The 23,407-nt window shown below is 35.9% G+C and overlaps 4 protein-coding genes across 4 annotated transcripts; 1 reads left to right on the top strand and 3 right to left on the bottom strand.

The window, feature by feature from the left end:
- Positions 1–8,226: 8,226 nt before the first annotated feature.
- On the bottom strand, positions 8,227–12,233 carry LOC113281168 (UDP-D-xylose:L-fucose alpha-1,3-D-xylosyltransferase MGP4-like). The gene is made up of 4 exons (XM_026529834.1): positions 11,430–12,233; positions 9,174–9,335; positions 8,839–9,054; positions 8,227–8,739 (listed from the first exon to the last, which is right to left on the bottom strand). The coding sequence occupies exons 1-4, from the start codon at positions 11,946–11,948 to the stop codon at positions 8,530–8,532; spliced, it is 1,107 nt and encodes a 368-aa protein (XP_026385619.1). The 5' UTR covers positions 11,949–12,233; the 3' UTR covers positions 8,227–8,529.
- Positions 12,234–13,390: 1,157 nt separating this feature from the next.
- Positions 13,391–14,653, bottom strand: LOC113326600 (protein Jade-1-like). The gene is made up of 2 exons (XM_026574300.1): positions 13,667–14,653; positions 13,391–13,571 (listed from the first exon to the last, which is right to left on the bottom strand). The coding sequence occupies exons 1-2, from the start codon at positions 14,630–14,632 to the stop codon at positions 13,518–13,520; spliced, it is 1,020 nt and encodes a 339-aa protein (XP_026430085.1). The 5' UTR covers positions 14,633–14,653; the 3' UTR covers positions 13,391–13,517.
- Positions 14,654–15,189: 536 nt separating this feature from the next.
- Positions 15,190–17,163, top strand: LOC113281160. Its single transcript, XM_026529822.1, has 5 exons — positions 15,190–15,887; positions 15,980–16,057; positions 16,371–16,444; positions 16,537–16,644; positions 16,795–17,163. Exons 1-5 carry the CDS (start codon positions 15,218–15,220, stop codon positions 16,909–16,911), a joined length of 1,047 nt encoding a protein of 348 aa, XP_026385607.1. The 5' UTR covers positions 15,190–15,217; the 3' UTR covers positions 16,912–17,163.
- A 900-nt stretch (positions 17,164–18,063) lies between these two features.
- LOC113281150 (probable sodium/metabolite cotransporter BASS1, chloroplastic) lies at positions 18,064–21,674 on the bottom strand. Its single transcript, XM_026529811.1, has 7 exons — positions 21,065–21,674; positions 20,034–20,127; positions 19,892–19,925; positions 19,745–19,799; positions 19,555–19,638; positions 19,042–19,329; positions 18,064–18,590 (listed from the first exon to the last, which is right to left on the bottom strand). Exons 1-7 carry the CDS (start codon positions 21,626–21,628, stop codon positions 18,417–18,419), a joined length of 1,293 nt encoding a protein of 430 aa, XP_026385596.1. The 5' UTR covers positions 21,629–21,674; the 3' UTR covers positions 18,064–18,416.
- Positions 21,675–23,407: the final 1,733 nt, after the last annotated feature.

Genomic DNA, 23,407 nt, shown 5'->3' with positions numbered 1-23,407 from the left:
AATGTGGTTCGGTATTATTACTTACGTCCACTTTAAATCTAAAGAATTTATTAATGTTGGAGAACTTGTTACAAGAAAAGATACAAACACTCTTAAAATCTCAGTAAACCCTAGCTCAACCTTTACTCTCTAAAAACTTGCTTGGTTTCTTCTGAGAGGTACTCAGTATTTATAGACAAAATGTCTATACAACAAACTTTAATACTACATGAAACATCCTACTAGACGTATGTGCCTTATTACGTGGTATCATTATCTAAATTACATCCCTCCTCAAGAGTGTACATATGCTGCTACTCTGGTATTTTTTCTTGATATCGGTGTCTGTCTTGCTCGGGTTTGTGTCATGGCTTCGAATGTTGATATCGTGCAGGGTGGCTCGCCTGATCCTCAAGGCTCACTTATCGGTTTATCTTTACTCTCCACTTGCCTCTGACAAACCTAACTATGTATGTTTGGATTTTACATTTACTGCTCTGTATCTTAGTTCAAACTTATCCGTTGATGCAGTCGTGATACTTTCCACGTGGTCTTCTCTGATGAGAGTGGTAAATATCTCAAAATTGGGGTGCTAACTTTTAGACTATTATTTTGTGTTTCTTGTTGCCATATTCTCGTTACGTCCGTGCTTTGGGGTTACTCCACGTAGTATTCAAATATTTTACCAACCCAAGGTGTGTTATTCGGAAATTTGATCATAAATTGAGAGGATGTTATGGATTACAATATTAGGTTTTGGGCTCGATTAGTTGTACCTGTTAATCAGGCTTTTCTTGTTACGGATACATTATATTATATTTTATCTTATTTTAATATCATTTAATTAACGAATGTGTTTAGTTTTTTATTAATAGTTTATCTATATTTTCATTGTGGGTAAAGTCTCTACAAATCAGAACCACATATTAACAGAGACTAGGCATCAACCCGGCCTACGGTTATGGCTCAACCTTTCTCCGGTAACCGTATTTTAAGGTTAATCAATACAATTTTTTTTATCGTGAATAAGATAACAGCCCAAGTATTTTAATCCAATTTAAACTCTAATTCACTTTCAAAATTGGTCACCATTCTTCATACAAACAACGACAGAAACATCAACTTCTAACCCTTATTTTCTCGCTCAACAACACCGTCGAATACAATGTAAACGTGTTGGAAACTTAAATCCAAATGAAACTTAGCTTTAAATCTATCATCGGATTGAAAATATTCTTTAACCCGCTCCGTTCATCATAATCTTGAATGACAACCGTTCATTTTCTTCCTTGTATTTCCGGATTCTCATTTTCTAATACCTATATATATATACTTCAATATGAGAACAATCATTGTCTTCTAGTCCCATCTAAATTCTAGAGCACTGCTGAATCTATGTCATTGATAATCTCCGACCAATGACATCAAGTTCTTATTCACTCTTACTTCTCAGAAAAAATTCACAAGTCCAAAACCTTAATAAATCACACCTCACTATTTGATTTTGTTCTATTGTAGATGATGATGATTGATTCACTCTGATAGAATTCAATACTAATATAGTTGTAATCTCCATCTTGCTCGAGTTCAAAATTAAATTATATAATATATATTCAGAAAGGCGGGGAAAAGAAACGTGATTAGGTTTAGTGGCCAGTAAATGGTCGTCTTTGATCTGCATCGGGACATAATAATAAAATGATAAAATCTCAGTCGCATACGTAATACAAATAAGAAACGATTCTGGTCATCCTTCTTGCTTAGATAAATATGTCCATATATTGGACGGTCTTAGCGTCCTTTTTCCCATTTTTTTCAATAATATATAGATTATCTTAGTTTAAATATCCATATCAGTAGAGGTTGTATAATCATTTAGTTATTTCTTATTTGATATATATGTATGAACATCTATATTGAAAATGAGAGGGTACCTATTACACCACCAACCTTTTTGTTCGTGAACCTTTATGGACAATTTCTTGTTCAAATCAATAAGTATATATCACAGAAAGGTTCTTTTACCTGATTGTAAAACAAATTCCTTGAATGGACTCAAAAATCAATATCCAAGAACAACCTAGTATGTAACCAAACTATACGTGGACCAAATTCCGACAAGAACAAGTCTTGTAATCTATATTTCAAGACAGAAATTCTCAAGAACAAGTTTTGTAGGTTTAATATAGTTGAATTAATAACTGTCTAAGTTGATTAACGTACTACTTATTATATTTATATAATTGAGATAAACAATATAATACGTAAAAAAAATAAATCAAGACGCCAGAAATTTTGTTAACGAGGAAACTACAATCTTGTATAAAAATCCCGGGACCTAGCATAGTTTGAACACATTACAATATCAATATATTACAAATATTAGCCTACTATCAGTATTCATACTGGAATGCAGTTGAGACCGAATCGACCCTCGGATCACTTCAATTTCAGTCGCGCTCCTTATGACTCTGGGTCCAACGTGATCATACTCACTTGATAATTCCCCTAGCTGACGTCTTTTACATCCCTAGGAGTTGCTTCAGCCGAAGTGAAGACTTTTATAAATTCTTCCTCTAGCAGATATCCTATTGATTTCCTTTAGAAATATATTCAATCAAGGTAATGGTTGCTTATGAGGGATCGTCAAGGTAAAGAAGATACGAAGCAAACCTTAACAATTAGGATAACTTACTATCTTCAATAGGTTATAGATATGCCTAATCGATTCTACCTCACAAGATCAATTAAACAAATATGAAATTTAATGAATTATAAATTCTAAGACGAAGACTACTTTGTAATTTCTATCAACCTTATTTCCTGATGGACAATTCTTGAATGACCGTATACCAGAAGAGACGAAACTTGAAATAGACAAGGATTACGATGATCAAGATAAGGTTCATGATATCAAGAACTATCAGGTAAAAGATAGTCAAGAATCCTTAGTGAAGACTTCTAAAGTCGTAACCTAATATAGTTTCACAAGGAAACCTAAGTCTTCACTCTGGCCACAACTAGGACACAGGGGTGCGAGGATTGAGGTTCTAGTTTGCAGAGAGTACTCTATTTATAATGATGCACAAGTCTAGGTAGCTTACAATCAAAGCCGAGTTCATAAACTAGTTTCCACCCTTACGAATTTCTTAGAAATTTAGTACGCTCAACATCTCAATATAGATTGATCATACTTTCTTAGAAATTTAGTACGCTCAACATCTCAATATAGATTGATCATCTAAGAATATGAGAAGTTTTCCTTGAGTTACAAGGAAGAATGTGCCCACGTGTTTATCTTACTAAGCTTTGTGCACCAAATGATTATTCCAAGAACAACGTTAAGTTGTTCATGAACAATCATGGAGTTTAATAACTCTTAAAGACTAAAAAAAATCGTGAAAACTATTCAAAATACTTTGTAAGAAAATTGCCGTCTCGGGGTTTTGGAACTTCTCATATCTATTAGTTCACGAACTGCCGATATCAGTTTGTGTAATTAATTACTAAAAGTATTTAGGGAACCTCTTAAAATAAACCAATTGGCGTACTAACCAAATCAGTTCGTATACTTGAGGATTTAAAAATATCCAGGAACATCTCAAAATCAACCAGTTCGCTAATTGACCAAATCAGTTCGTGTATGTGAGTTAATAAGAGATTTCATTTATTAAGGATACTACTAATAAGTTCAAAGTTCGTGTACTGACCTAATCAGTTCTTGAACATAAAATATATTATTACTTGTCGTCTTCTATGAACATCTTACGCCAATTACGATATATTAAACAATAAATTGTCCTCAACCTATGATGCAATAAGTTCTTTTAGAACTTCCAGTTCTTGAAATATAATTCGAGATTTATCAAGTATTAGCTTGAACTCGAAATTTCATCTTTGCAATTTTCATTATAGTAATGTCATATGATATTGTTTAATAGATAGAATGGTTGATAATATGGGTAAATGTGATAGCTAGTCTTCATATATCTATATTGATGATGTCCTCCTAGATGTTTCCGTTGTTCTTCAAAGTCGATTGCTGAGGTACTCAACTCGTAGAAGAGATTCAGTCCACATTAATTCGGCCATAATAAGTGTTAAGCGACGATACTTAGCTTCAGTGACACAATAACCACCTGAAGGTATTCCTTCCGGTGAAAAACATCAAACTAAATCTCGACTATCCACACACCAAGGGCAACCACCTCGAGCAGAATTTCGAAGGCTGAAATTATCGAGAGAGGAGGGATTCGAACCCGAACCACTAACTTAAGGTACCATAAAAATTTATTGTTGGTAAACAGACCCTTTCTTTGTCGTCGACTCCTCTTCTTCCTGCGGTTCCAAACCCCTAGTAGATTTTACAGTTCAGAGTTTGTGTAGAAAACATAAAAAGCTCTAGAATGGTTATGCGGAAACCTTAAACAAATAGAGATAAATTTTCAGGGGGTTAGTCCTCGAGTGATTTCTGGGGAGTTGAGTGTATTTTAAATCTCAGGAATTTTGAGAGATTTTGAAAGAGTGTAGGGAGTTTGAGAGAGTTTGGTGTTTTTGAGTTCAGGGAGTTTGGGGGAGTGTAGGGAGTTTGAGAGAGTTTATTAGAGGGAGTTTGGGAGAGTTTGAGAGAGTTCACTCGTAACTCATTCTCTTTTAAGAAACAATAAACCCTCATTTGCAAATAACATTGATCTTTAATCAAAAGAAAAAAAAAATGAAAATGATCATATCTCTATATCAATAGTATGTTATTTTGTGCAACGAGATAATTTTTTTCCCTTCAATTTAACGGTCTCCATACAATTCTATCTCCCTTTATTCACGAACATTTTTCCACATTTTCTTGTTGAAGTCTTTACTAACTGTCCACCGAGAGCGACCAAATGTGTCACGTATTGTGATGGAATTAAAATTTGGTTCAAAATCTTTTCTCCGAGTTATAGCATTTATTGAATCTTATTTATTTCTAAAATTAGGGTTCTTATTTGGGGTGGTTAAGGGAGTAGTTGGTTATAGGTGGTGATGGTAGTGGTGAGAAAATAGTTTTGACGGTGGTTGCAGAAGTGGTAATGTAATTCAACTCAGGGAAGCGCTAATTGTGAAGACTTCTACATTTTTTTTGCTGGTGCATCTTACGGGATATGTAGATCTAAACAAATCTATATATCCACACGTTTTCATGGACTCTAGATCACTATCCTAATATTTTCCTAGAAATGTTTCACCGTATCATAATGGCCATCATCTGACAATCATTTCATCATGTTGGGAACAACATTTTTGTTGGTGAGATTTGAGAAATCCGTATGATTTGAAAAGAAAGATTTTGAACCAAATTTGGTTGTGAGACCAAAATACACTAAAATCTCTACTCTTTTGAGAGATTTTTTGTGAGACAAAATACACTAAAAACTCCTTCGAACTCCCCAAAGCAACCAACTCCCTAGTATTGTAGGGTTTTATGACTAACAGGGAGTTCGAGAGCTTTTTTTAAACTCTCCAGCGACTAACAGGTGTTTTCTAGGGAGTTTAGGAGACTCCTCTAAACTCCCCCACGATTAACGGGGATTTGGAGAGACTCCCTCAAACTCCCTCAGGACTAACAGGAGAAAACCCAAATACATTAAAATCTCTCGAACTCTCCCACGACTAACCCCTGAAATTTGATTCCATGGATAATTTGCGTAATTGGCATGGTTATTAACTTATTATGAACCACCACACAATGGTTTACCACTTAGGTCACGTAATGAGATAGTTCATACAGAGCCTTATGTTGAGGTGATGGTTAATAATAATTCTAATCTTGGGGTACAAAATTCACACATATCAATGGATTGCTGGCTTAATCAGAGGGGTAAACTTTTACATGATGAAAACCCTTTGGCTGAATCTCCAGGAACTCCTGATTTATTGATTTTACAGCACCCTGAAGAAGAAAGAATGGTTCAAATGGAAGTGGCTCCTGCCAGTAAGCCTGTTGTTGATTGTAAGCGGAGAAAGACCCCAAATGGTCCTACTAAAATAAACAACTCCCAACCCGGACAATGTTCTTCGACTGTGGATTCTTCTGCTGCTGTTGTTGACTACTTGCACCAGATTTTAGCTAATCAGGAGGTTTTGGAGTCTAAGATAGACAAGGTAAACAACAGATTATCTTTTATTGAGGAAGTGCAGAGGCATACTGCAATTAGAGGCAAAACACTTAGTGAAGCTCAATACCAACAGATGCGTGCTGAGTATAATCTTGTTGAAGATGAAGATAGTACTTCAAAAATCTTGCAATCTTAATTGTCTTTTTTTCTGCTTCAAAGTCGTAGAACAATCTTGCAACACTATTTTTTGTTTAGCATTTGTGTGCATCATGTTCTGAACCTTAGAATTTATCCTTCAACAGTTTGTTGGCTGCATACTGTTCGGAATTACGAATTTTATATACTGTGTTTGCTACTGCATTTGATTATCGGTTATCTGTTATATGATTTCTTTAGTTACCAATTTCTGTCAAGCTTCTTCCAATTATGTGTGCTGTTTGTTTGGGTAATTAGGCGGTTAATGGGGATACTTGTTAGATGTTTCTCGATTGGTTAATACGTATGCAGCTCTCATATGTATTCTTATATGTTTGCAAGGAACAGTTTTCAACCTAGAACTATTTCCCAAATGGTTTTAAAACATTTCTAGTGATTGGATCTGCACTCCTTTTCTGTTGAAGGGAAGATTGATGGCATCTCTTCTCTTGTACTCGGTTATAATGGTAATGAATTTGGTTTGCTTAGCATGAATCCTGTACATTTTTTCAGATAGATGGTTATTCCTAATGCTATATCTGTCAGTTATAAAGTTTCTTCTAATTTAATGATGGGTGTTGTTTAGCGTAATATGGTGGTTTATGAGGATGTTCTGTTGGCATAATTTCCTCTTGATACTAAGATTTGACCCAAAGATTGTTGATAATGCTTCTGCTGCTTAACGCAGTCTGAGTAGCTATTCTATTCTTAATTTGTTCCCCTTGTTTCATTCAGCTTTGATTACTCTTTCTACTTTCTATTTTTCCCTTCTAGTAACTCAGTATTCTCTCTTGTTTCTACTCCATTTCTGAAATTTTGGATTTTGCTTTTCGTTTCCAAGTTTTTCTCTTCTCATCTCTTTGCACATTTCCTTGCTTATTCTTCTTGTTTTTCCTTTCTTTGTTTCAAAATGAAAATCTTGCACTGGAATAGGCATAGCTGCAGCTCTAACAAATGTTTACATTTGCTCAGTCCATGTAAACAGTATTAGCTTCAAGTTTTATTGTCATCTGAAGCTGTAGTGTCTGATTATGTTGTGTCCACTTACACTCATCGTCTTCCATTCGATTAGGGTGATATATTTGACAGTGAATCCGGTGGTACGCAATTGGATTCTTTACGGATGCTAAATTAGGAACACTGGATTTTATTACTGATGTTTCCCCTATTGTGAAGGAATGTATTATTACTTTCATCTATGGATCTTTGAGTACTAAGATTAGGAGTGTAAAGATGTAGACTGCAGATGTAAGAGTATATTGCTGTCTTAGAAACTCTACTTGGGTGTGTCTGGATCAATTTGGTCAAGATCAATATTTTGCTACAGCTCATAGTTTTAGTGGTGTGTGGTTTTCCTTCCCTCTTTTTTTGCTTTCGCTTATTGTAAGAAGTATGAGATTAGAAGGTCTTGTAATCTCATTGCCCAGTAATATATTTGGTTTGTTCAGCAAAAGACACCGAAAAGATATTGATGATCTCATGGAATTCAGATCCCTTTTTGTTTGTGTGCTAGAACTTCTCAACAGTGTACCCACTGCCGATGAGCAATAAAAGCTGGAATTTTTTTTTATGTTTAGGGCATCTAAGAAGGTTTCAGAGAAACCAGCGTAGAAGGCCACAAGTCTGCAATCTTTCCAAATGATTTGTGGACTCACCAGGAAAGCTTGGTAACGACAAATTTGTCGCTCTCAGGTAGGTGTGCGATACAGATACTGTTAGGTACTACTAGCCTCTTTCATTGCATTTGCTCTGTTAACTTCATTTGCTACTCCATTAATGACTTCTGACTGTAATTTTATGTTCTTATGTTACAATTGATTTGCCATCTTATTATTTGCATTTGTCAAAGTTGATATGTTAGTAGTCTAGAGCCATTTTAAATCAAAGTATCAAACACAGATAAAAGAAATAGACTAAATTTATTACTTTTTTTCGTATTTGGATTAGCGATCACGTGCAGCACAACTATTAACCATCTTAATCAGGGAAAACGGTGGAGGAAGATGATTGAATTACATATGAACCTTTAATACAAGATGAGGAAGTAATACTTCCGAAACATTTACAATGATTCATTGAACTGCATCTCTGAAAACATCTGGGAAACTGGAGCTGTTAAGCTCCCAATGACTGGTTCCCTTTCGGTGTTTTCACCACAGCAGCAACCAACAAGAATAATCGTCCAACCATTGCGCCAACTCAGTAACAAAAATTGCTAGGTTTCCTGATGGAGGTGAACCTGGTTCTCGCATTTTTTTCATTACAGTTTACCAAGTGGGGACTCATTGGAATGCTCATCCACAAGCCAGAGTCCGAAATCACGGAAACGCTGTATTTTCCTCTCAAAGCCAACAATATAATTGTTATGGATGATAGCATGTTTTCCTTTGGTGTCTTCTACCCAAGTCTTGTTCTTGAAATATAATCCTCCTGATGGAAATGCTGCCTGGGGGAGCAGATACAGATCCACCTGCGACAAAAACATAAATATTTATATACAACGTTGTGTTGAACACACCCTGGTCAAACGTTGTGAAGAATCCAAAGTAAAGAATGAAAGACGAGCTACCTGTCCAGCAGTTTTATTCAAGGCCCAATTGAACCCAGGTTGGTCATTTGCCTTTGCTTTCTTGGACCATGGCTGATCTTGAAGTTCTTCGATCCATTTCTTCGTAACTAATTTGGCTCCAGGGGTTGGCCTGAGGAAAATCATGCAGCTGCAAATGTACGTACGCCCCTTCTTGCCAGGGGGTGGCAGAGCATTAGAGTGATCTAGCGGTTTGATCTATTCATTCAAAAATGAGAAATATGTCAACTAATCTGTAACAATGTAAGAGTTCTGCAGCAGCAAAAGTGTTATTGATAACTGAAGTTTCATGACAAGAGATAAGTTCGTGTTCATACTGCAGTCATGTCATCAGTGAAGTATACATCATGTTCCCCTTTAAGATATGTAAAGGGGTCTGCCAACCAGACCATATCAACGTCGTTGTACATGATATTATATCCAAGCTCCAAAATATGCAAAAGATGCCGAGGTCTGCGTGACGTAAAATTGAAGAATCCCTGTCAAATTGGAAAATTTCATGAAAATAAGCGAAATGGCACATCAACATGTGCCCATGACAAAAGAGTAAAATAAACGAATGACACGAAAATATCACAATTCTAGGGACAAGAACTCAGCATGTTTTATCTAGATTAGAACAAAGCTTCAAATAGAGTAAGTGGAATTCAAAATCACACCTATGAGATGAAACTAATCCCCAGCATATTCAATTATGTTTCCAGCTATTAGATAATAAGCTGCCTACAACTAAAATAAAGAGATAGCAGAAACCCAATGTCAGGGACATTCTGAAAGATAAACTCAGCTTGTATATGCTTAATATTGAGGTTCTCAAGTAACAAATTTGCAGAATGAATTGAAATTAAAGGAGACGATACTCCACACTTCTTCATTTCTTTCCTTTTCTTTTCTAGAAATAGTTCTTTGGGTCACCTAAACTTTGTCTATTATACTCTATGTTTTCAACATTTTCTGTCTTCCTCTTGCAGAATATACAACAAGCGTAACATACATTCATTACAATGTACATATATCCCAACACAAACAAACAAGGCAGGTCAAAATGATTTACAATCAAGTTAACTGGGCTCGCTAAACATTCAGATTCCAAATTAATTACCAATGAGTGAATGGAAAACCATATTTATTGGTTACCTACAGTGACTGTGATTTGAGTCATATGACATCTAGTCTACTGTCTTAAGTACCACTAACAAGCAAATAACCAATTCAAACATAGTAACTAAACTTCACTATCTAATGACCCAACAAAGCAAAATTTACTTAAAACCTCACATCTCAAAACCAAATTCACAACTCAAACAACATATGAGAGACCCAAATTTCTGAAACTAAGCCTGAACCAGTTAACTTCTGTTTCCAATTATCATACAATAGGCTGCCTACAACAAATATGAAGAGATGGCAGAAACCTAGTATCAGCGACAATCTAAACAACTAAAGCCTAAGCATATAGATGCTTACTATTAAGGCCAAACATCGTATTCGCACATCATATTGCAGTTTGAAACAGAATTTGAGAGTGAACGAGCCAATAAACAACAATTCTCCATTTCTTTTCTTTTCTAGCGATGGTTGTTTAGATCACCTATACTTGGTCTCTACTGCTCTATATATTTTCAGACATTTTCTGTTTGTCCTCTAACAGAATACAGAACAAGCATAACATACATTCAACACGAAGTACATAAATCCTACCACAAACAAACAAGGGAAGATCATTATAATTCCCACGAAGTCACCAGGTTCGCTAAATGTTCAAATTCTGAACGAGCACATATGAGTAAATGGAAAACCATACTTATTAGTTCCCTTCAGTTACTGTGATTTGAGTCATATGACATCTGGTGTCTAGTTTCTCTATGTTTCCAATTTCTCCACCATACAAGCTCAACCCCACAACTCTCAATACCATTGACAAACAAACAACCAATCCAAACACATCAACTAAACTTCACTATCTAATATAATGACCCAAGAAAGCAAAACTTGCTTAAAACCTGCATCTCAAAACCAAATTCACAAATCACAACTCAAACAACATACCTGAGACTCACATTAATGAAACTAAGCCTGAGCTGATTCAATTCTGTCTCCAATCATCATGCAATAAGCTGCCTACAACTATGAAGAGACAGCAGAAACCCAATATCAAGGACAATATCAACACTTGTTCATTTCTTTTCTTTTCTAGCGATTTGAGTTTCAGTCACCTACATGGCTACACTTGGTCTCTACTGCTCTATGTTGTTCAACTTTTTTCCTTTTTACATAAATCCTAACACAAACCAACAAGACAGATCATTGTAATTCATAAATGAAGTCACCAGGTTCAGCTAAACATTAAAATTCTAAACTGACTATACTAATTGGTTTCTTCCAGTTACTGTGATTTGAGTCACATGACATCTAGTGTCTAGTTCCGATTTCTCCACAACTCTCAATGCAATTAACAAACAACATCACAATTCAGATTCAGCAACCAAACTTGACTATCAAATAACCACAAAAAATCAAAATTCGCTAAAAACCCACATCTCAAAACCAAATTTACAACTGAAAAAACATACCTGAGACCCAAATTTATGAGCAGATTGATTCTCAGGAGCAGGAGGAATAAGAACAGCATGACCAGGCCATCTCTGATTAACTAAAAACAATGTCTTATAATCTTCAGCAATCACCAACACCTTCTCTTGATGCTTAAACCTACTTATACTAATCAACCAATTACTCAAAAATGGCAAATAAGGTGAACTCACTGCACAAACAATCACAGTCCCAGTTCCACTTCCATTTCTACCCCCACCAACAAAATTCACAGCTTCAGATAGTGTATAATCTTTCCACTTAGATACAGAACCCCCTCTTGAAAAAAGACCACCGGGCATTAGAGTAGCATTCATCCATGGATTGAAGAATACACCAAAAATGAGTATCAATGTGAGGAGTATGAATAAACCAGTTGGGGTGAAGAATGATGTGATAGATCTGGGTTGGGCATTTGATGATGATTTTGGTGATACTGGAGCTTCATTTGTTTGTCGAGTTTGTTGCTGTCTTTTGTATAAAAATGATGAAGAAGCCATTGTTGTTGCAGAGTAAGAAGAATTGAAGTGTGATTTAAGAACTAATTAGGGCTTATGTAATCCAGGATTTGGTTTCCATGAAGTTGAATTGGGAAATTGTATAAGAAATTAGGGTTGAGAGAGATCGAGATCTGATGAGGGAAGGAGGGAATCGAATGACATAGAGAAAAAGAAGTGTGATGAGCTTTGTGTGCTCCAGTGGAGAAGGAAACCGAGGAAGAAAGAATTTGTGAAGTTTGGGCGGGCCGAGTGATGATGGACCTGGATGGAAAATCTTAAATCCGCTATTTGGATGCTCTATTTAATGTACTACTAAGATCAGGAGTGTACAGATGTAAGAGTACATTGCAGCCTACTTGGGTGTGTCAAGATCAATTTTGGTCAAGATTAATATTTTTCATAACGCTGCTGATAGACTTGCTTATTTAGCTACAGCTCATAGTTCTTTTTTGCTTTAAGAAGGGAATCTTTCCAATCCAATTATGTCAAGGGAATCTAAGAAGGTTCCGGAGAAATAAGCATACAAGTTTACGAGCCTGCAATCTTTCCAATCCAATTGATTTGTGGAATCACCAGGAAAGCTTGGCAACAAGTAACAAAAAATTTGTCACTATCAGGTAGGTGTGCAATGCCGATACTGTTAGGTACTAACCACCACAGACTGGTTTACAACTTAGTGATTGGGTCTGCATTCCTTTTCTGTTGAGATAATTGGCATCTCTTCTCTTGTACTCAGTTATGATGGTAATGAATTTGGTTTACTTAGCATGAATCCCGTACATATCCAGATAGATGGTTATTCCTAATGCTATCATGTCAGTTGTAAAGCTTCTTCTAATTGTTTAGCGTAATGTGGTGGTTCTATTAGCATAATTTCCTCTTGATACTGAGATTTGACCCAAAGATTGTTGATAACTTAGATACTCCAAATGCTTCTGCTGCTTAGCAGAGTCTAATTAGCTATTCTATTCTTAATTCATTTCCCTTGTTTCATTCAGCTTTTGATTACTCGGTCTACTTTCTCTTTGCACATTTCCTTGCTTTTTTTATTTTTCTGAACATGAAAATCCTGCGGGAGTAGGCATAGTTGCAGCTCTAACAAATGGTTGCATTTGCTCAGTCCATATAAACAGTATCCTTTTGTTGTCATCTGAAGCTGTAGTGTCCGGTTATGTTGCGTCTACTTACACTTATCGTCTTCCATTCGATTAATGGTGATACATTTATGCTGATAGTGAATCTGGTGGTATGCAATTAATGACTTCTGACTGTAATTTTATGTTCTTATGTTACAATTGATTTGCCATCTCATTATTTGCATTTGTCAAAGTTGATGTTTTATTTCGTAGTCTGGAGCCATTTTAAAACATAGATCAGAAAAATAGATTTAATTTATTCAATTACAGAGAATTCACTGGAAACACCAGTGAGTAAATTGACAAGTAGAACTGAATAGAATGCCAAGTCAAACCTAACATTTGCAAACTAAAACCAAATTCCCTAACATAAAAACGGGAAACAAAAAACCTTATATCTATGCGGCATGGGATTCAAATCTCGGCTTCAATCTTACTTCTTATCGGCATCTCTGGCTACAATTTTGTACTTCCCCGTTTGTTGTTGCTACAAAGCAAACAAAAAACAAGATCCAATAAAATTAGAGACCAGATGAAAGGAAAAAAAAAAACATTTAAAATAGGCAAAGAATCAGTCACTACCTTTTCCCAGAGCTCGGTATGGGATTTGCAGAAACCAGCAACAATACCGCCTTTTCTTGAATTCCTTCCTTCTTTGAATTCAATGGAGAGTTCTTGTTTCAAACCACAAGTAATATGAAATGCTAAATCACAGTTAGGTTCAGAACATTGAATGACACAACCATTTTTGGATTTGCAAACATAACAAACCTCTTTAAATCTTTTACCAGGAACCCTAGAACAATCAATATCTTGTCTACCTTCTGGATCTCTAAAAAAAACCTCTGGAACCAATAGAGCACAAGTTATATGAGCCCATCGATTATCGGTGGTGGGTTTCAATGCTCCTCCTTTTACAGGGCAAAGACAACAATCAAGATTTGATTTTTCTTTCTTCTCATCATCAATCGAAGCTTGACAAGTGCAACAAAACCAATCTCCTTCAGGGATGCCTTCAATCAGTGGATTCCCATAACATGTTGAATGAACCATTAGATCGCATCCATCACAAAGAACAATTGGATCTGATGGATCTCCATCTGTACTTTTACAAACATCACAAACAATCCCATCATCTTCTTCTTCCACCTCAAGATCCTCTTCTCTTTCGATTTCATCTTCTTCTTCCATAGTAGCACCATTATTGACATCTTGTTCTTCAGATTTGGATTCAGAAAAAGAGATTTTTTTGTGGACTTTTTCTGGGGATTGTTTGTATTCGAGATTTAGATCGAAAAGTTGAATGGGTTTTTCAGGACTAATAGGTTGAATAGCCCAAACCCTTTTTTTAGCTGGTAAACAAACTGAAGATGTTTGATGTTGAAGAGGTATTTTAGGTGATGAGTTTAGATCTAAACATTTCATTCTCTTTTTTGCAGGTAACAACTTTGAAGAAGATTTCAGATTTTCTTCTCCTTTTTCATCTTGTTTACTTTTTAGCTTGAATCTCTTCAATGGATGAACCTCATAGAATTTTTTACTCTTCATCTCTCTTTCTCTCTCTTAAGATTTTGACTGCTGAAGGTCTGAGATAGGTTTAGAGATTCGGTTTTAATGAAGTTTTGAAAAAATTGAAATTTTTTGAAATTAAAAATGTCAAATATTTGGTGGGAAACATATACCCGGGAATGAAATTCTTTTGATATTTGAATTTGGCGGGGTTCTAAAATTTTAATTAGGTTTTCTTTCTTAATTCTGTTAAATATTGTTATTCAGATCTCTATATTAGTGTGCTGCATTTTTGGATTTGGCGGTAAACTTTCAAAACTCAATTTTTGGGGTTTGATTTTTTTTCAGTATTTGGCGGGTAATGAAATATTTTTGGATCTGGCTGCTTAATTGGGCTGTATCTTTGCTACACACCTACAATACTAACTTGATGTTTTTATCCACTTACATGCTGCCATCGTTAGGACTACATGCTTGCCCGGTTCAACTGAGCCATTACATTTGACACGAGCGATTTAAAAGACTCAGTGATTGGTGAAACTCAACTCGACTCCCTAAGGTGAAGGAGGAGGGGTCCTCTCAAGTGAGAGGAGGACTAGGGTTTGGTCAGGAAAAAAGAGAATAATGGTGGTGTCATTGATTGGTTCAATACCTAGCTATTGTTACAGTCATTATCTGAACCCTAACCAACTTTTATTTACTCACACTTCCCAGTTCCCAATCTCCATTCAAAATAATAACACTCCTAGTACTAGTAGTTGTAGAAGAAGAAGAAAACCCATTTCTTTGTATTTTCACACTAAAGATAACTCAGGTCACTATAAAATCCCTAATTCCCCAAACCAAAACACACTCCTTTATTATTTAACAAAAACCATATTTTTATTCAAGAATAACAAGGAGGGAGGGAATCAGACCCCAGAAGAAGAAGGAGAAGGAGGAGACAAAGGGTTCAAGGAACAAGAGAATTGTGAAAAATTGGGGTTTGTGAAGATGTGGTGGACTAATTTGAAGGCAATACTAGGGCAAAGATTGAATATTGAAGGAATTATATCATTTGTGAATGTTGTGACAAAAGATAGAAATCTTGGTATTCCACACATAACTGTGGAGGATATAAGATGGATTGATTGGGGAGAAATGAAAAAAAGAGGTTTTAAAGGTGTTGTGTTTGATAAGGATAACACTTTAACACTTCCTTATTCACTTTCATTGTGGTCGCCTCTTGAAACTTCGTTGGATCACTGCAGATCTGTTTTTGGTGATAATGTTGTTGTTTTCAGTAATTCTGCTGGTAATTTTGTTTCTTTTACTTATTTACTTTTTTTTTTTTTTTATCAGTTATCATATTTAATGTAAATCTGAGGATTAATTTTGTTTAATTAGGGTTGCGACAATTTGATGCTGATGGTACCAAAGCTAGAGCTGTTGAGGAATCTATCGGAGTTCATGTTTTAAGGCATTGTAAGTCTCATTAAAAAAGTTTTGATCAAAATTCAAGTTAACATCTCATGTGTTCTTATATAGGCGAATTGCGTTTGTTACGAATTCATATGTATTTTGGATATAACCTGGAACACTTGCAAAAGGGAAAAATATGTTTCATTTCATAACAAACTTGATTAAGATTTTATAGCAGTGCGGAATTCTTCGTCATTTCAATTATCACTATCATGTTTAATTTTCGAGGTTGCTTGAATCGCATTTCTTCCATGCTGTTTAGTAACTTAGGGCATTCAAATGCCATTTCATCTTATTTTGCTATTTTCTGTATCAGCTGTTAAGAAACCTGCTGGTGACGCCAAAGAAATTGAAAAATACTTTGGTTGCGGGACTTCTCAACTTCTCATGGTAAACCATTTTTGTATCTATAAACACCTGTAAGATATGTTTGTTGTAACCATCGTGTCTTTTACTCATAAGAATATGTTTATGTTCCTCAGGTTGGTGATCGGCACTTTACAGATGTTGTTTACGGGAACAGAAACGGATTTCTTACTATTTTAACGAAGCCCCTTAGTCTTGTTGACGAACCTTTCATTGTTAAACAGGTTCGTCGTTTGCACTCTATTGCAAGTTCCACTTCTTGATCGTACTTTTTTAAATTGGTTTGGAAATCGACATTGATAAACTTACAGTTTTAATTCCTGAACTTGTGTTTTGCGAGTGATATCTTATATTTGTATATAAAATGTTTTTAGGTCAGGAAACTTGAAGGTTATCTTGTGAACTATTGGTATCAAAAAGGGTTGAAGCCAAGCAATCATAATTTACTTCAAGAAGCACTTCTATGTATGAAGCGACCGCCACCTTTGTGAGAACACATTGGGATATTATACACTTATGCAAATTGGTTGTTCTGTTTCTCAAATGAAAAACAGAAAGTTAGCATGGCAAAGATACCGAAGAGAATACTCGCAGAGAAGGATATGTAAGTTGTAGAGTTCGATTTTTTATTTTATTTTTATTACATCAAATTTGAAATTTCTAAGAAAGATAACTTTTAATGGAAACAATTTTTGTAACATACATTTTAGATTAATTTTCAGTTGTGTCATCAATAAATCAAATATTGAACCTTGCAATTGCAACTGCCTCTGTTAATCCATCATAACCTTGCAAGTCCCACATCCCACTGCTAGAAGGTGCTTCAACTTCTTTGCAGAAGTTGCACTTAGCACTGTATACAAGCCCCAACTTCTTCGCAGAAGTTGCACTTAGCACTGTATACAATCCCCAAATATACGCAGATGTAAAGCTCAATGAAGACCCTGGACCTCAAGGTAAAGGTCTTTGGGAAAACGAATATAAGTACGCAATGGATGCCATCTGGAATTTTCAATTCAAATTGTTGAAAGACAGGCATGCTGAAGCACTGGACTGGGGTGCTAATTTACTCCATCTACATGTTAGTATCTTTTAAACTGCCGCAGTTTCTACTCATGCTAATAGGGTAAGGAAGTTCCACCAAATTTTGCTTTACTGTCGAAAATGCCATTGCCAAAGCTGACAACCTACTCGAAATTAGGTTGCTGAACTGCTCCCAATCCTAGAGGTTGCTGAACTGCTCCCAATCCTAGATGTCGGTGCTATCTTTGCAAAGTAGAACCTGAGACACTACGTCTCCTTCCGCGGTGTAGGTAATATGTACAATTATGATTCATTTCTTCTTAGCTTTATTATACACTCGGGATGTACTTTGATAAACTCGAGTTTGGTCAGGACTCGGGAGAATCACCAAGGGTATGCAGATTTGGCCAGCCAAATTAAGAATTAACATTTTGATTAGGCTTGGAAAGTTAAAAGGTAGCTGTGATATGTGAGGTGTCAAAAAGATAGGAGGGGCTCATACTCTAGGTATGCCCCCCTCTCCCATAGTAGCCAGACAGGCCAGCCAATTCGCCAATTGCTGGACAATTGGGCAAAAAAGAAACAGCAATGCAGTAATAAATGAGATCAAGTGTCCTTAGTTTCGAGAATTAATACCCCTTGGAGAAGTGATTAAATGAGATTAATGGTCCTTCATTTCCACATCAAGTTGGATCTTGATACAATTAGGTCTTTCCTACTAATTCAAATAGGAAGAGTAAAAACAAGCATAGCTGATCCTAGCTGCTTTTCAGAAAGTTGCAGATAGTTCTAATTCTATCTACCAGGCCTCAAACTCTTATGTTTGAGAGCGTGCTGCAAGCTTTCCAGCAGAAACCAACCAAACCATCCACCTTGGGTACCCAAAGAAGTACAAAACTGAAACAGCAGATTTATGCAGAGTTTCTGTAGTTGTTTCGTTGATAGTGTATCTCTTGTTAGAACACTCCTACTCTTAATCTTGTTTCATATCGGCCAATGCATCTGCTGTAGTAGGAGTAGTGCATCTCCAAATTCCAGCCAAAACACTACCAAAAATCGAATGGCAGACACTTGAAACTGCGCATGGTACTGCAGTCAACGGATTTCCAAAATGTTGACCTGCAAGAACTACTCCCAGCACCGAATTCTGAAACCACGGGGAAGCATTGAATAAATTTAACATGTGCATTTTGGCGAGATTATTATTATTATGAACCCTCCATACTTTTAGATAAATTCGAGTGGTAGTCCGGTATGAACGGAGTGGCCATTCTGAATCAAACGAGTGATAAAGTTCTTACTACTAACCTTTGACACTATTGTCAAATAGTCATATCACTTGTCTTTTGAATCACTAAAAGCCATTACTAATAGAGAGGTAAAACTTAAATGTTAAACAATTCAGAGGGTTTTATGCTTCAAAAAAAATTCAGAGGGTTGATACTAATTTGCATAAATGATAGGAGGATATATATAAAACTGGGGAGATCATAACTCTGGTATATATCCACCATGAAACAAATGAAATACGGAAAACGTTCGTGTCGCCAGGACTCAGGTGGGAAAACACAATGCCAGAGATAAAATGTATAGATTACCTGCATTCCGACTTCGATAGAGATGGTACGAGCAGATGAGACGTCAACCTTACACAGCCTTGCAAGTACATAACCAAAGAAAAATCCGCATGCATGAAGGAGACAGGCAGCAAGTACAACTTGTCGGCCTGATGACAGAATTGCAGAAGCATTCTGGGCTATTGCGTTACCACATAAAACAGCTACAGTTGCCACAGCGATCGGTGGCATTACAGGGGAAACCGTCTTAACGAAACTTTGGCAGTACTGATTTAACAGAGCACCAAGCAATACAGGGAGAAGAACTACCTATATGTTGTAGAACCAAATTCATAGTTAATGTAAGCAATCCAGGAAAAGCGGGAGCATCTTAGTTTTCGTTTTTCTAGTTCTTTTCAATTTGTTTACTGAAATGTACTGTTTCAAGATGCTGAGTTTTGTTTTGCTTAATATGTTGTATTGGATCAACTAACTGAAAATTTTGCGCCAGAAATGAGACTTTAAATCTTGGAAACAGAAACCAACAACCCTCACCTGCAAAGTTGACATTAGTAGTCCAGCTGCATCCACTGCAACATATTGTCCAGCAAGTTTAGCTGTCAGCAAGGGGGTCATTACCTACAGTAAGAAACAATACAAAAACCTAAAGCACTTGATGACAAAAAAACTGATAATTAAATATTTAAAAGTAAAGATGAGATAGAAATGTTGGCGGTTTCTATACCACTGCGGAGATGGTGCTTGCTGCTGTCATTAGGACCGAAAGAGCCACATTTCCTCTGAAAGCCCATTATAGCTGTTAGATTTTGCATGTATCTAACTAATATCCTTCAAGAAATTTGGAAGATTCGATTTCTCATAGTTTACGTACCTAGCTATGTATGTAACAATATTACTTGCAGTTCCTGCGTGAACACATATAATCAATGGAAATAAAACAGAAATTAAACAGGGACAGAACTGAGCCACGGTATTTATTTACTGAGAACCAAATATACCCACACAAAACATACCTCCAGGACAGCAGCCAACCAAAATCAACCCAGCTGCATAATATGATGGCAGGTTTAAGAGCTTGCTTACAAGGAACGCAGACAATGGCATTATCTGCAACAAGTCACACAATTTACTTTCTCCCTCTTTGAAGCAAATTTAGGCCGGGCAATATGCAATCAGATATATAAATCCAACTTAATTGTTGTTATGGTAGTCCAGGATCATATTTTCAATTGTATACAATTGTATACACTTCTTTATTCGTGGGCAACCAGACAAATACCATCATTGTCCTAAAGAGCCCAAAGTGTTGCACTGTGTGTAAAGCTCTCCAAGCAGACATTCGGTCCTCGAAAATAAACTCACATTCAACCATCTGGCAGCTATATTGGCATTATGAGTCCAATAACTCATGACATGAGGTATCATACTAAGGAGGTCAAGCTGGTTTCGAGGTTGCTAACAATGCAAAAGCTGAACATTTTCCAAATGGTGGTGGAGATTAGGTATGCCTCTACTAACCCCATTATCAGCAAGAATAAAATTTGAATCACAAACTCCTCCCACATTTGATGGCAAAACCTCACATCTCTTAAAATGAGCTATAGTTCCCTAGCTTGTTCATCTTCCATCTTCAAGGCTTGTAACATTTTCTTGAATCCAGGAATGACCCAGAAGAAATTTTGAGGAAGAAGATATATTTAGATGTTTTTTTTGGAATTGCATACTAATTCGTAGCTCTTTAACTAGGTGGAACACGAGATGAAAACTAGATCAATGTCAAAGGGAAAATCCAGCTTATAACTAGATTAAGTTTTGCATACTCTAACTTAATCTATCAAAACAATTTCAATAATACCTGGTTAGAACAACAACATAATACAACAAATCCATGAGACCTTCATTTAGAGTACGGCACTGTTTCAAAAACCAAAGACCTACAACATCCCTATACAATGTCTTCATCGTGAAAGTAGATCCTAAGAAATTTGTAGAGGGAAACAAAATGAAGATAAAAATGTGCGATACTGTACAGAGAGATACACACCGAGTACTGAAGAAAGAATCCACAGAGAACTTCCTTGGGCATTGAAAGAGCTCCACGAAGATCATCAAAAGTGAGGGTCATCCCCATACCAAGCATAGTTAAGGGCAAACCAATTTGCGTGATTTTGGGAGTAACCCAATTGAAGGAAGTTGGTTTGAGAAGACCGAGAAGACAACCTAATGCAACCCATACCGGGAATGCTGTAGATAAAACTTCAGCCAACAATTCAACCCAACCCCGAAAGCTTCGACCATGATCTCCATCTGCGGTTGCTGTAATTGATGAATCTGATGATTTGGGAGGACAAAAAGACAATGAATTTGGGTTTGTTGGGGGGTACTTGGTTGAAGAAGACGAGAAAAGGAAGGGATATTTAGTAGGAAGTAGCAATTTGGAATCTGTTGATTTGAGAATCGAACAAGAAGTAGAAGTAGAAGCAATTTTAGAGCATGAAATGATTGTTTGATTAGTATTAGTTGTTCGATTAGATTTGGGATTAGGTTGAAGTATTCTAGTGATGCCACTCACTCTACTGCCAATACCGTACACACTGCTGCTCTGCATCTTTCTCCCTCTCACAAATCTCTCTACCTCCTACGCTTATGGTTGAACCGTGTTGTTATAGTTTGACCGAAGGTCCATTATTTATTTGTCCCTATTTATAGAAGCCAACAAATATATCCTTCCCCAAAATAAATATTGTTAGAATATATATACCGAGATGAATATAGAGGTTTCCAAGTTAAAGATAAAGTGACCAAAACTCAAGTCATACGTCAAAAGTCAAAATGAAGTAGTCGAGACTCAAGCTACTAGAAGATCGACGGAGATCAAGCAGTACAGAAGATTGACAGAGATTGAGCTAAGCTTACATGAATAGAAGATCTTGTGTAATATAGCTTATTTTCTATATAGGAAAGTATTTCTATATTCTAGTTAATTAGAATATGTTATAGTTAATTAAGATATATTCTCAAGAATAAGATAATATCTTGATTAATTAATTATTTACATATTCACTCTATAAATAAAGAGTGTCATTGTAAATGTAAATCATCCCAGCATAATCAGTCTGGAGATCAATATTATTCACCCCATGGGTTTGTTTATGGACGTAGGTCGAGTTGACCGAACCACGTTAAAATCTCTGTCTCATTCTCTTTGATCTATGATCCCTCGATACTCATAATTTATTAAATATTTCCCTATCAATTTCAGAAATTAAAAATCGGATTTATTAGATTACTAAAATGTCCCTCTATATATTCCACGTTATAATAGATCCGACACATTAAAATCTCATTTTCATTTTCAGTTTCTCTGGTTCCCCGTCTTCTCTCACTCACTCCGCCGCAGTCACTCACGATCTGCCATCAATTCACTAGCCGTTGCAGAGAAATCGATAGACTAGCCGTTGAAACTGAAATCAACTTCGTTTATTTCTCTCTGATAATCAACAGACCACGATCTACAAAGGAAACTGAAAAAGAAACTGAAAATCAACCGTATAAATTAGGTTTCATCAGAAAACATAACCGATTTCACTTTCGTTTCATCGTCAACGTTTCATCATCAATGTTCCATCATCAGAAAACCTATTTGAACGATGTGAAGATTTCAAAATTGAACAGGTAAAACCGTAATTTTCTGATGTCAGATTTAATTGATGCATGTATGTTTTGGTCTTGATTTTGTTAATGTAATGATTATAAGTTAGTATTTGGCAGATTATTACACTGCGATTTACTAATTAGGTTTGATTTTGGTCTTGTTTAGTTAGTTTTGAGTTTTGGTTAGTGTTCTTGGAAGGAAATGATTTCTCGTCAAATCTGAGTATTTTGTATGTGACTAAAACAAGCATAATTTGAAGATTTTGAATGTTTGCTATTTATGTTGATATTTGTCTTCAAATTTTTGGTATTATTTTGCTCAGATGCAAATTTGTTCAACTGGTAAGTGTTTGAAAAATGTGGTTCTGGATGTTTGGTTGATTTAGCTATTTTTTTTCAATTTAAGGGATCAACAACAGTTATTGATCCAAAAAAAAATTGGATCAACAGTGGAAGTTGATCCAATATAGGGGATAAACAACAGCAGTTGATCCAAATAAAAATTGGATTAACAGCACAAGTTGATCCATGGTATACAAATTTGTTTTACTGTTGATGTGTTTCTGAAGGATTTTTAGATTCTTTTTGTATCAACAGCAGTAGTTGATCCAAATAAAAGGGATCAACAATAGAAGTTGATCCAATTTAGGGGATAAACAACTGCAGTTGATCCAAATAAAAATAGGATAAACAATAGTAGTTGATCCATTGTATGCAATTTGTTATACTGTTC

The sequence above is a fragment of the Papaver somniferum genome, chromosome 1 (genome assembly GCF_003573695.1).
Source record: "Papaver somniferum cultivar HN1 chromosome 1, ASM357369v1, whole genome shotgun sequence".
Lineage (NCBI taxonomy): Eukaryota > Viridiplantae > Streptophyta > Magnoliopsida > Ranunculales > Papaveraceae > Papaver > Papaver somniferum.
This window is presented reverse-complemented; position numbering and strand designations above follow the sequence as displayed.